Below are 14,224 nucleotides of genomic sequence, written 5' to 3'. Positions count from 1 at the left end.
AAAAGGAAAGGATGAAAGCTGTATTATTTGAATGGATGTCTGATTGAGTGAAGTTTCATCTTTTTCTTTTTCTTTTCCTTTTTTTTTTTTTGTTAATTTTTTTTTAAAATGATTTGTAGGAAAAACTAGAGAAAAGTGATTTCTTCACATTCTTTTTTTTTTCAAATTGGGTCGATCTATGGGTCATCACAGTATCAGAAGCGGTTAATATTCCACTTCTACATTCAAAACATAACTTCCTCTTGTCTTGTTCGAGATATAAACCTGTCTACCATTATAACAACATATTACTATCAATACTATTGCAGTTACTAATATTATCAATATAGGAAGGATACTATAAGAATTACTACTACTACTACTACCACTACTACTACTACCACTATTACTACTACTACCACTTTTTTTTCTCGAAACTTTGACCTAGAAAATTCTCGAATCTCGACTCAATAAAATGTTGTTGCATTTTATCAGGTTAAATGTAAAATTTTTGCACGAATTACCTCATCATGATTGACCACTTTGGTTTTTTTTATTTCATTTCATTCTAGAAGGTAGAAAAAGAATGCATTTGATGTTAACAATTTAAAAATTTCGAATTTGAAAATTTAAAATTAAAAAATTCAACAATTTCGATATTTCAATGGTAGACAGTTCGGTTGTTATCAAAATCATTTAAATATCGAAATGACAACTTTCAATGTGTTAAAATTGAAATTGCAAGTTGTCATTTCATGATGAACAACGAGGAGAGATAAGAAAAGAGGAAAAAGAAAATTTAACGAAAAATAATTTCATTATCCGAAAATTAATCTCATATATCTTTATACAATACGATCCATAAGGCATTATCAATATCTTAAACCCATTTCACTTATAGTATGAATTTATTTCAAATTTACAACAAATAATTCATAGCAAGAAGAAATGACAAATTGTAAAATTCGAAATTTGAAATTCGAATTTGAATTAGAAAATTGAAAATATTATAAACATTAAACCATTCCGTTTAATCATATTGATTGGCTTAACAATGTGATAAAAAAAATTGTTGGAAAAATGTCATACATTCTTACATTTATTTTATGCAAAATAATTTTTTATACACTTATCAGTTATCAGGAATTGGATTAGATATCATATGATGAATGATAAAATGATTAAATATGTCTCATCTAGAATGATTAAAATATGCCAAATGATACCATTTTCTGGTTTCTATTTGGTTAATTTTCCGAAAAATTGTTCTGAGAGAAAGAGAAGATTAGAATTTCTACAAAAAGATGTCCTCGAAGAGAGGAAATGGAATTTATGACTCTTTTCAAAACATTGACAAATGTAATAATTAGAGAAAGAAATGGAATTGAAATTTTTTTCAAAGAAAAAAGAAAGAGGAAAAAATGAGATAAGAGAGCACATAAAAACAAGTTATAAACTGATTTTAACAAATTAAATTCATTCAGGAAATCCTGAATTCTGGATTACTGCGACAAGTTTTACTCAATCCGCCCTGTTCCGATCAGGAATAATTACAATTCTTAATTTTCTTTCGTCAAATTAACCATGAAAGAAGATTGAGCTATTTCGGCAAATGAATTTCTATTGACATTATAACAAGACAGGTATTGCTATACTAAAAACATTCTTATTTTCCTAGTAATTCTCTTATAGTAAGAAAGAGAGAGAGAGGGGGAGAGAGAGAGAGAGAGAGAGAAGGAGGTAAAGAAAAAAAAGAGAATTGTTCTTATCTTAATACATATAATACTATGAAAATTACTCATTACATCTTACCTTCTATCGATACAATGTGACGGGGAATAAGTATTACCGAGAACGGTGGGTAAAATATTAAGCAGAGAAATGACTAATTCATCTTGCGATTATTTTATATAATTTATGAAATATCTTAAGGGTGTTAAATTGTCAAAGCTATGTGACACTTAAATAAAAATTGGAAGATGTTTTTATTTTAGCATAAGATGAATTTATTTCGAGAAATGACCTCATTCTATCTCTTTTTGTATTTACAATTTCATGCATATTGTAATTGTTTCTATCTTTTTTTCTGATTTATTGAAAAAATCAAAGGGATAAAATCATTTGTGAAAGCAGTGAAACTTTTTTCTCCTTATAAAAGTTTAACTTTCTCTCGCTAATCTCCCTCTCTCTCTTAAAGAACGAGAAAAGAAAGGAGGGAGAGAGGGAAGAAGAGATAAAACTGGAATAGTTTTTAGTGGAAAAGAATAAGTCAAGTTTGACACATTTAATTATCATATACATTTAAACAGTAACGAAATTAAATGAATGACAGATTGAATTCGATTATTTCAGTTTTATTCTCAATTCGTTTATTCCTCAATAGGAGAGGAATAAAATTTTCCTTTATTTTCTTGAAATTTAATTTTTTTTTCTTTCAAAAAATCATTAATAATCATATAAAAATATGATTATTAATAAGTATTGGAAATGAGGAAATATTGAATGGTATGTATAAAAGCAATCGAAATAATTTATTCAGCTATTTTATTTATAAAGGAATAACTACACGTATATGATCAAGTTAATTAGGAATCGAATAAATTCAAGACAAATAGATTATACGTATAAACATATAATAAATAATATTTCATTCGAAAGTTTAAACGACAATTATAACGAATAAATCAATAATCGATCATTAGTCAAAAAAAATGAAAAGAAATATCACCATGATAATATGAAATTTCTAGAAAATATAAATCATTATGTGTTAACAATTTATGCATAAAATTTCAATAAAATTGTTAGTTGTGAAAGTGAAACTTTTGGATAAAATTACAAATATTCTATAATCTATATACAATTGTAGCAATAAGTAATTTAATAAATATACAAGCAGCATAGAAAATAAATCAAATCATTTCTATTTCATTTCGTTTAAAAACGGTAAAAATGATATAAAGAGAGTAGGAAATCTGTGACAGAAAAAAAGAAAAGAAAAAAAGAACAGTGAATGAAATTTTGTGATATACGAGTATATAATAAGGGAAAGATAAGACATGCAAAGCATGCATTAGTTGTGCATTGCATGCACATTGTGAAAAATAAATGCAGATTAAATATTTGGTCTAATTATACAATATGCGTTTACAATCACTGCAGAAAATATTGATTTGAACAAATTTCATCTCATACATGGATGATGTTTCATTATTTCTTTTTTCTTCTATTCGATATAAGTTCATATCAGTTAATATTATTTTTTTTTTTTTTACATCCATAATAAAATTCCACGATCTATAATTCAAACCCGGCAACCAACATGGGGAAAAACCTTTCATTTAATAAATTCATGTATTTACAACATGATTATCGACTGATGTGTTTGAATTTTCAAATGAATTATATGATGGTTCCTGTTGCATAATACGAGAATGGTTTCGCAATCGTCTGGTTAGTCGATGGAACAAATCACAACAATCTATAACAAAAAAAAAAGGGTACAACTAACGATAAGAAGTTGGTATTATTCTCATGACAACAGTCTGCAGGGTAACAATGTTGTATAATCTGATATTACTGCATGGGAAATCCGAAAAGGAATTAAAAAAAAAATTCTTATAATACTTTAATCGATATGTACATATGAGTCAGAGAGCTGTTTTACTTTAAAATTCTTGAAAATCCTCGAAGTATATCCTGCCATATTTTATATAAATTGGTTAAATTAGAAAGAAATAATGTTATTTTCTTGTACAAAGTTGAAAAGAATTCTTCCACCTAATTTGAGCAAATTGCTTGAAGAATACTGAAAGCGTCTTTCTTCAGCATCCATTAAGTCGTGTAATTCGCCTTCGCACAGAAGTTGCAATAATGACTTCTCTTCACTCTCTTGACTTCCATAGCGATCCTATAATCTTCAAAAATATAAAATATCCACAAGGTAACAAGAAATGTTTGTAAACATTACAATATTGGAAATTATTGGAAGGATACATTTATCATTCTAATTTTTCAGTTTGAATAGAATAAGTGCTTGATTTCAAAGTATCCTTGCACCTTCCGTTGTTCCCTTCAACTACCAATGACTAATGGTGACAGGTTAGATGTAGAAGTAACTTATTTATTTTTTACTAAACCACTGAACATAGTCTTCTTTCACTACTATACTTTTAAATCTAACCTGCCGCCATTAGTCATTAGTTGATAAAAAAAAAATCAGAGACGTTAAATGAAAAAAAAAGAAAAAAACGAATTATTCAGAGGATATGTTAAAATAGAAAATATTTAGGAGACATACCCTGATGACTTCATAAGCATCCATAATAATAGCAATGAATAGCGATAAAACTACATAAATGAATAAAGATACAAATATATAAATATAAGCTGTGCCAAATATTTTAATAATTGTATTAGAATCATTGATAGTAAAGAATGTAGCGAACATGTCATCACCATTTAATAATGAAAACAACGCTTCTGATGATTTTCCTAACGTACGAAACTGAAATTATTCCGGCTCTGATGGAAAAGCTCAAATTGACCGGATAAGGAAGAACAATTTGGTGTATGGAGTGAATTAGGCGAGACATACTTCCTACAGCTTCTAGTATATCTAAAAGAAAATGTCACACTTGACCCCATATCATTAAACGGTTCGAAGTACCAACAACATATCAATAGGCAAGTAAAACGAAATAGCTTTCACCACGACGTCAATAATGTCTTTCAAGAAATGCTCATGTCGTTGTATTCGACTGCAATCATTCCATTTTCGAATAATCAGTTAGACAATTTGTTTGACGAGTGCAATGTGAAAATTTGAAATAACATATCACATAGTTCTTTGTGCATTACTTCAGAAGAATACTATTTAAAAGAAAAATAAAAAACCTTTAAACTATATGGTCCAATTATAACCCATCCGGCGATAAGAAAACCGGCGTAAAGAACAGCTGCACAAGACATAAAGCGAAGAATATTTGGCAACGATTTCTTTACTGTTAAAATTAATATCTGAAATCAATATCCCAAAAACAAAAAAGAAGAAATTCAAAAAATAAAACAGCTTATTACTACAATTTTCAATGAAAAGAAACTAACGTTATATTTTGAAAAGAAACAGAAGTAACGCAGTACACCGACATAAACTAGAAGGGCACCGGTGCCCAGTAATATACCAGACGTGGTAAATAGATCATTATCGAAATCCTGAAAAGTTGCAGAAAATCTGCAATGACAATTTTTTTCGGTTAAATATATACAGAATTTACATGTCACCATCTAGATGGAATTTGGGACACTAGTAAAAAGGCACTCCACATTATCAACTTTTTGAAGAGCTGGAAATCAGCCTACAAAGTTACTCAATGAAATATGATAATGCTAGAACGTTCGTAAAAATTTGTATCATTAAAAAGTAGTATTTTAAGTTCAAATTTTACATCATAAAACCGTTAGGATTTCGCGCTTTAGAAGCCAGCTTTCTGGTCACTTCATCAAATCTTTCCTCTAGCCAAGCTGTCAGTGACTAGACCTGAAGCTCTCTTAAAATTTCTTCAAAGAAAATTTCTTCGAAATTTCTTCGCAATACTTCAATATGTCTTAAGATTGTTATCTCTTATCTTGATGAAGTCTCTGATGAGGCTTCCGAACAATAAATAAAATGGTGAAAGGGCTTACTCTGAATTCAATTGTGATTTTGCATAAAGTGCCACAGATAATGCATATATCGTTTATAACAATCATCACGTACCAAAAATTCAAGAATTCCAACTGATCACTTAGCATCAACTCACGTCCCAGAGTATTTCGAACAAACTGTACTGTTGCCTAAATTATGATAAGTTAGCAAAAATCAAAAAATGATACGTAAAATAAAAACGTGTTAAATAAAATAAAATTTGTTAAATAAAAACTGATACATAAGTGTTGATAAGAATTCGTTACGGAGAATTCATTATTTTCAGTATTTTTTAATACGTATTATTAAACAGCAAATAGCAATTAAACTGTAAATAAATGTCGAATAAAAAAATTGGTTGGAACGAAGGTATAACATGATAATACCACTAAATATAAGGATGACATAACCAATTTTATATGCAAATATATAATCGTAAAGGATGGATGGATATTACAGGTAAAATTCCAAACGCAGTATAAAATATTGCAAAACTAACCAATTTCAAGAGATGTGCCCGAAGAAGCGCACGACAACATAGTATTAGCGAGGCAATACACATTAACAAAACCAGAACATCAATAACAAATATGACAACGCTTACTGTAAATGTACCATCTCCTGAAATGATAAATGTCATATTTTCGTATATTATGTTCTTATTATATATATGTGCTCAAATTCACTGAAAATGATATTGTAACATATCAAATTGTCTCTTATCATTACTGCAAGTCATATCATTTTCAGATCTTTTCTAGTACTTGTATAATACCATGTTTTTCACATTCGTCTTCAAGGATGTTTAAATTCGCGCCTTTTAGCAAACTAAACATAGCCAAGATTTTCATTCATTTTTTCTTTCCTCTAACTATAATAAATGATTCAGGTGTCCATAGCTCATCTTTCTTCCAAAAAACGGAAAATAGAGACAAATGTGAGGGAGACGGAACTTAATATTTTATGAAGAAAAAACAAGCTAAAAAACCACTTAGAATACTTGACAACTGAAACATACCATGTATAACTCGACCATTGCAGAGAGTAACATAACTGATAACTGTTGATAGAGAAATGTATACTTGGCCAGTATGTCGGGAATTGTCGAAAGTAATTGAAACCTAAATGGTCAAAATCAGCACATACCAGTGAAGATTAAAATTTCAAAAAAAGACTAAGATGGTATCGTTTGCTACTGGATTTTAGTGATTTACATGCAGTCAATTTATTTTTAACAGTTGCTACCGATAATCGTTTATTTCCAGATGAATGAAATGAAATCCCAATGGAAAGTATGGTACACGTGAGGTTTGTGGCTCAAAATACCATTTTTAAAATATCATTGTAACAATCATTTAATATCATTGTAATTTGAGACAGCAGCAACGAGCAAAGGTGGTAAATTTGATGAAGAACTGATAAAATTTAACCTGAATTAAAAAGCATTCCGGTCGTTCATCAGTCGAAATTGTACTAAAATGAATGGTTCGTAAATTGAAGCTCAATACACCTTCCGATATGATCAAAGCATCTTCCGGTTTAAATGTGATCCCGCGTTTTTCAAGGAATCCTCTCAATGAGCTTGCATTTCGACGGATTTCTTTCACTTCGTCCTTTTTAAATTTCAATAATACACAATCTATAAATGTATTCGAACAAACGACTAAGAAAGGTTACAGTGGTAATAAGATTCGTCGGTAAACTTACCTGCTGGAAAAATGTTTACTTTTCAGTGATGACCTTTCTAATCAATATTTCATTTTGATATAAAAGAGTGCAACAACCGTGGGAACCAAAAAGGAAACTTTCCAATATCTTGAAAGACAGCATATTGAAATACGGAATGCAACTTAGTGTTTCAAATTATGTTTCAAATTATTTTGTCATTTTTTAAGCTACAGCTAAAAGATAGGTCCACATAAAGGATTTACAAAGGCGGAAAACTGGATCTAGTTGCTAAAACATTCCGAAATCGAAAAAAGTCTAAAATTTGAAATATCATTTATCAATTTCGATCAAAGTGATTTCTAACCATTGATTTCCGAAATGTCGAATTCATAAGTGTTATTGAAAACCGTCACATTAGCAATTTTTTTCAAGCAAAACTTGATTGGTGGTATATCATCAATAGAAATATTATCAACAAATTTCGGACCATCCACTTGAACCGAAGGATAGATACCTTGATCTCTTAATGTATCATATGAAAAACTGGCGAATGAATCTTCTTTGATTGAATAATACTGAAACGAACAAATATCTTTGCATCGACATGATTTTTAATTTAAAATTTAACTTTTAAGTCATTTCCTTGAAATTAGTACCCAAAATTGCATAAAATCAGCATTCATACTTGACAGTTTTCGAAAAATTTCATGTCCCTATAAATTACAAATAATTTACAATCGTAAAAAAGGAAAAGAAACTTACAGCAACAACCATAAATGCAAATTGGTCAATAATATCAGTGCCGGTGTAAACGGAATATCGACCAGATGACGGTGGATAAATAAGTGTGTCACGTTCAGCATTCCAATTTTTCAAAAATTTATGCCTGATTACTGTATGTGTTTCATCCATAAAATCAATATGTGACATACGCAATTCGGCAAAAAGTATTAGCTGTAAAAAGAAATAAAAAAATGAAAAAAAAGAAATATTTATCATGAATTTACTCAGCTAATGAGAAGTAATTGATAGCAACTGTATGAAATCTAATTAATTGCTATAAGTGATGATTCATGGTTTCCTGTTGATTATATAGTGATCATTTGGATCCATACAATGCTCTCGATTTACTGAAATGTTAACTAAAACCTAATATTTCTGGTGAATAACTGTAAAATTCTAACCATCTCGTTACCACCTAAGTCATAAGTCATTTAAACATACTGATTGAAAAATGGAAGCGCATAAAGCAGTACATTCATTTCCTTCCATCCTTTTCTTCGGTGTTACGGGATATGGTTACTGATTTATTTCTAATATAGGAAATTTTCGATGTTAATTTTTAAAAGATTATGCTTTAATTCACTCATAACAAAGGATTATATGTATTTTTTTTACTTCATTCATAATTCTGTTTAACATCCTATTTTGCAATAATTTTGAGAAATTTTAAGTCTTGCCTCTTTCTAAACGATTCGAAAGTTTTTATGCAAATTGAATACTTCTTAGATTTAATGCGAAAATGTTTAAAATTATAAATTGAAAAAACCCTTTTCAACGTTTACATAAAAATAGTCTAATTTCTATATCGCCTCTATAAATCAAACAAAATTCCAATTACTTCTGCTATGTCTTTTTTACAAATTTCAAAAATATCCTCTCAAACTCATTCTATTTGCAAATCAAAACAATCAGGAAATTATTACCAATCTTCACATGTAAGACAATCAATATGAAGGGAACAAATATGAAAGTAAGAACAAAAGCATGGAAAAATGAATAGCTAAATATGAATGTAAATGTGAAGAGAAATATCTTATCAATATTAACCCTAAAACTGAACCTAGCATTTCGATATATCTATCAAATTATGCAAAAAAATATAGTCCTTACTTGCATAGTAATAAAAATAATTTTGAAAATCTGTAAGGCTAATTTAAACGGAAATTGATGGCGCATTTTCCATTTCATTATTGGATCCATGAAAAAGAATTGCAAATGTCGACGTAGACGCTCACCATCACTACGATCTGATTCGGACAAAGTTTCCAGGATATCTTGCTTCATCCTGTGAAAACACTTTTTTTTCCTTTTTGTTTCCTTTAGTCGAAATTGTAATCATTATGGGATAAATCGTAAATCTTGTTTAAAATTTGGATGACTCTTAAAAAATAGACACAAAATAAGTCTGTATGAATGGCAACATTTCAGCGTTACTTAATTAGTATTAATAAGATTAGAATATTAACCATAAGAAAAAATATTTTCTACTGATTGAAAAAAGCCAAGTATTGATTTAGACTTATGTTAAGACAATAACGATATCAATTGATAATTTGATTGAGTAATCAATATTTAAATAGTGCTGAATAATGACATCAAAATAACGGATTTCTTTTTTTGAGCTTTTAAAGTAACTTGCTTCCAGCATCCTATCTACAAATCGGATATAACTGTAAATATCATCAATTATTTGGAAAAAAACACGATAGCCAAATACCAAACTCTTTTGTTTTAATCTGTATGCAAGATGAAGATATTTCTAGTCAAAGCATGTCTCCAACTATTAAAAAACATATATTTTTAAAATATCGAGCAATTGGTATTTCTATTTTACGATGAAATATTTATATTCGAATTTATCAGAAATTATATGCTCCTTATATTTTGATATATTCGAAAATACCAGCAGAAACTAATCCCAAAATCTATTGTTGTACTTCTAAAAATTTCATTCTTTTCTTTACTTTTAAATATCTTTAACTAAATTATCATAAACTAAAATTTTTTCAATTGCATAAAAAGTAACCGATCAGGTTCAGGTAATGATGATTCCGAAATGTTGAAATTGTCACTCGTCACTGGTCGTTGTTCATGCATCTGTAAAATATTGAATGACACAATAAGAGTATTAAAAGACGTACAGTTGAACTAAATTAAAAGAGAGCGTCAAAAGGAAGACTATGATTATACTGTTGAGGCCAATGACCGAACAAGCAGTCATATTTAGATCAAACAATTTATTCGAGATTCGAAGAAGTTAAATTCGAGATTTTCGACAGAATTAATTGAATTGGGTAAAAAAGAATTATGCAAGTGAAATACGAAACAAGCTTGTTGTAAATAATGCAAATTATAATCACCAAGTAGATGAATGGAAATAATTAAAACATGATTAGCGAATTTTCAGCTCTTTTTTGAGAACACTCTCAACTCTGATCTCGAGAAATTATTATCAATATTGGATGACTAAAAGAAACGAAGTAATTTTTAGAGATAATAGAATATCTACTATTTTTGACAGGCAAAAAAATTCACCCTAAATTACATAACTGTTTTCCTGAAATGTAATCAAGTTAGAAAGGAAGACTATCAAGAGAGGAAAATTATACTGAAATATAATGTAAGGTTAATCATCTTAACTTTATCTGACACAGTATACTGGGTTATGCTAAAATTTTTTTTTTTTGTGCTGTTTCAACATTGCTTTTTCATATTGGAAAATAGGAGTGGCGATGTTATAAATCATTTTCACATGACTTATAACATCATCGGCCGTATTTTCACATGTTATCAGTCATTTTTACATTTTAATCACTTATCATAACATACCATCTCCATTCTATCATTGAATGGTTTCAATATTAAATGATTCTGCAAAAGAAAAAAAAGCTAAAATTTTAAAATTCAACAAATGCAACCGAATCCCTAAAGTGATCCTTAACATAGGCTGCTGATTTTCACGTTACATTACCGTAATTACCATTACATTACCGTAAAAAAGTTCCAAAAATTACCTTTACATAGTTATTTGTAACATTATGATGCACGAGCTAAACCGTATGATTTTTGATAAATTACATGTGACTCATTTAGTTCAGCTTATGCCATTCTTTCCACTGATAATAACGATAAACGATAAATGATAAACGACAAGTGATAAATGATAAACAATAATAACAATAACAATAACAACAATAACAAACAACAACAATGACAAACAACAACAACAACAACAACACAATAAAATAGGCTTCCTTAATTGGTCGCTTGTAATAACTACTGAATATTGCAAATTATCAAAATGAACTGAACTGAAATTTTGCTCGATTGAAAAGGCATTTTCGGTGAGGATGGCTGCTGATATGAAACAATCTATGTTATCATCAGTAGTACTAATAATTCTACTATTATCATTATAATGCTCTTTCCTTATCATCATTTTTTCGCATTCTCTTCAACAAAATTTACCTGCTAAAAATGCCGAAAATTTCATTCCTATTTAAACTATCAGTCCACTTCGTTATTTCCATCACATCCACTGACTAATTAGTTGGATTTTTTCAATTTTTTCCCTCTTAAATCTTTTACTTCCTCATTATTTCTTGGATATCTTATCATTTCCTGTAGATGATGAAAGAATAAGAATGTGTTCAATATTTCAGTTCCTTTCGATTAAATCGTTATTTTTTTTTTTTTTTTGCATTTTCTATTTACTATTTGAGAATTACTATGCAATAAAATGTGAGCAGAAAATTCAACATGTATTAGAACTGTTAATTTTTGTATTGTTTGAAAGCATTTCTATTATATCTGTTAACTTTAATTCCAACTACTACGGTTCATATCTTGGACGACTAATTAAATAAGAAATAGATATTTGATCAAATAACTAATCAATTGAGTTGAAGATCCATTAAGTTCACTTTTTTTTCGAAATTTCCACATTTATTACCAACAATAGCACAGTTGCTACTATTTCAATTTGCTAAACATCATCTGATATTTCAAATATGCCATCCTATGCGTTCAAACATATTTGAAATTTTGCTCTGGAAATACCCTCCATAACATGTGTCATACTAGTAGAGTTATCATGATATCGACCCCAAAAATTGAACTTATTGTTGACTGTAATTTCTAAGCATAAAATATAATTTATTTCTCGATTCTTTCGATGATGACCCCACCAAATTTGTTCAACATATAGCTTGATATTCAAAAAAATAATTCTTCCAATATGTTCAATTATAACTAAGAAGTACCAACTGTCGCTGACTAATCTACATTATTTCAACTATATTGCTAACTTTTGAATACTCTATACTTTCATTATGCAACATGCAAAAATTTTTTGCAATATCATCAAAGGTATTGTGCCTATCTCGTAATTCAGTCATTCGAACTACTTGACGAGGTTCAATCTCTCACTCAAACTCCTGACCTTTTTCTCTCATCCATTATATAAGGAAAACGATGAAAACCGAGCAAATCTTATGAAGTTATTTAAATATCACAATCGTCAAGACTCGGTTATTCAAGATAGAGCAAACAAGCATAGCCAAACCCAAAGGAAAAAGAAAATTTTTCCTCGATCCTTCTATTAAACAGTCAGAATATCAGCAATCCTTTTTTATCAATATATTGAAAAAGAGTTACAGTTATTGCAAGTAAACTAAAATAATCCAAACGATGACTTCAGACTAGTCTCGTAAAGAAAAAAAAAAGAAAAACTGAATGAAATAAATATCAGCAACAGAACAACTACTAAACTAATGATTTAAAAAAGTGATAACAATCAACCTAGAACAACAGTAGCCTAGGTTTTCACTGAGTAATTTTTTGGGAAAGTTGTTTAATCAACAAAGAAGGTGAGTAACATAACATTATCAATAGATGGGTAAGTTCCGTTTTATATCAGTAGTACTATGTAGTAATATGACGTATAGAAAATATTAATAAATAAATTAATAAAAAAGTATTCATAAACAAAACCGCAAGGAGAAATATCCTCGAATTTCATAGAACGAATATCTCAAAGTGAATGCTTCATTCCAAATCTGTTACGCACAACATCTACTCATATCAACCGCAACAAAAAAAAAAAGAAAAGAAAAAATGAAGTTGGAGGGCATAAAAATGACCTTTGACTTTGTACAAAAAGATACAATTTCTTATCTTTGAAGCTAATAATAAACCTGGAGAGAAAAAAGTAAATTTACACGAACAAGAAATGCACCTCAGTGTCCTGAAATGGTCAAAATCTAGAAATGCACAAAATAACTACATATTGTAATCAAAGAATCTGTGATAAGGAAGTGAAACTATCATAAAACTTCCGTCAAACATCGAAAAAATCCATAATATGTAATTTTAAACACTTTTTACCTTCTTCAGGTCATTTGGTCCAAAAACAATTATAAATGCACCGAAGTAAATAAGAAAATAAAATCAAAGATAAGTGAAAAATTAATATATATCTCTTTACTATATTACTATGTGAAATAGTCAAAAAAGCATCAGTTATTCGTAAATCACAACCATAAATACTATTTTCAGTGAAACGGGGAACTAAGAATACAAGCTGACCTGAAGAAGATAAAACGATCTCACAACATTATTCTGCGAGCTAATGATAGATATAATATAGATATGCTGACCTGAAACATGCAACACTACAAAATATTTGACATCGTTATTTCCGCTGATCTCAAGAATTATTTTTACAAATTATATGCAAAATATAAAGTGTAATCGTTATGTCTTCTACTGTAAGTTCGTGTATTACGAGATCAATGAAAACAAAGAAAATTGCACAGCTTTGTTATTAAAAGTACAAAAGAAATTCATAAAAAGTTGTATAACTAATGAGTTGGTCGTCTAAATACATAATTGACTAGAAGTTTCCACTAAAACGAAATATTTATCAGCGGATTCCGACCCTCATCTAACAGTCTTAAGAAACAACTGGATTATTAGCTACGATTCATACTATCTAAAGGACCATTAGCAAAGTGTATCTAAGCAAGAATTATCCAGTTTTTTTATGTTAGAGTTCTCAGTGACTTCCCGCCCTCGATAATGGATTCTATTACTAAACGCTAAATAGAA

The 14,224-nt window shown here is 29.0% G+C and overlaps 1 protein-coding gene across 1 annotated transcript; it reads right to left on the bottom strand.

Moving 5' to 3' along the window:
* Positions 1–3,329: 3,329 nt before the first annotated feature.
* Positions 3,330–9,400, bottom strand: LOAG_04987 (mucolipin 1; the record flags this gene model as incomplete). Its single annotated transcript, XM_003140524.1, has 12 exons — positions 3,330–3,460; positions 3,760–3,889; positions 4,280–4,486; positions 4,876–4,998; positions 5,086–5,193; positions 5,665–5,814; positions 6,165–6,286; positions 6,684–6,786; positions 7,096–7,304; positions 7,698–7,908; positions 8,096–8,287; positions 9,227–9,400. 12 exons carry the CDS (start codon positions 9,398–9,400, stop codon positions 3,330–3,332), a joined length of 1,860 nt encoding a protein of 619 aa, XP_003140572.1.
* Positions 9,401–14,224: the final 4,824 nt, after the last annotated feature.

Source organism: Loa loa (genome assembly GCF_000183805.2).
Source record: "Loa loa unplaced genomic scaffold supercont3.51, whole genome shotgun sequence".
Lineage (NCBI taxonomy): Eukaryota > Metazoa > Nematoda > Chromadorea > Rhabditida > Onchocercidae > Loa > Loa loa.
This window is presented reverse-complemented; position numbering and strand designations above follow the sequence as displayed.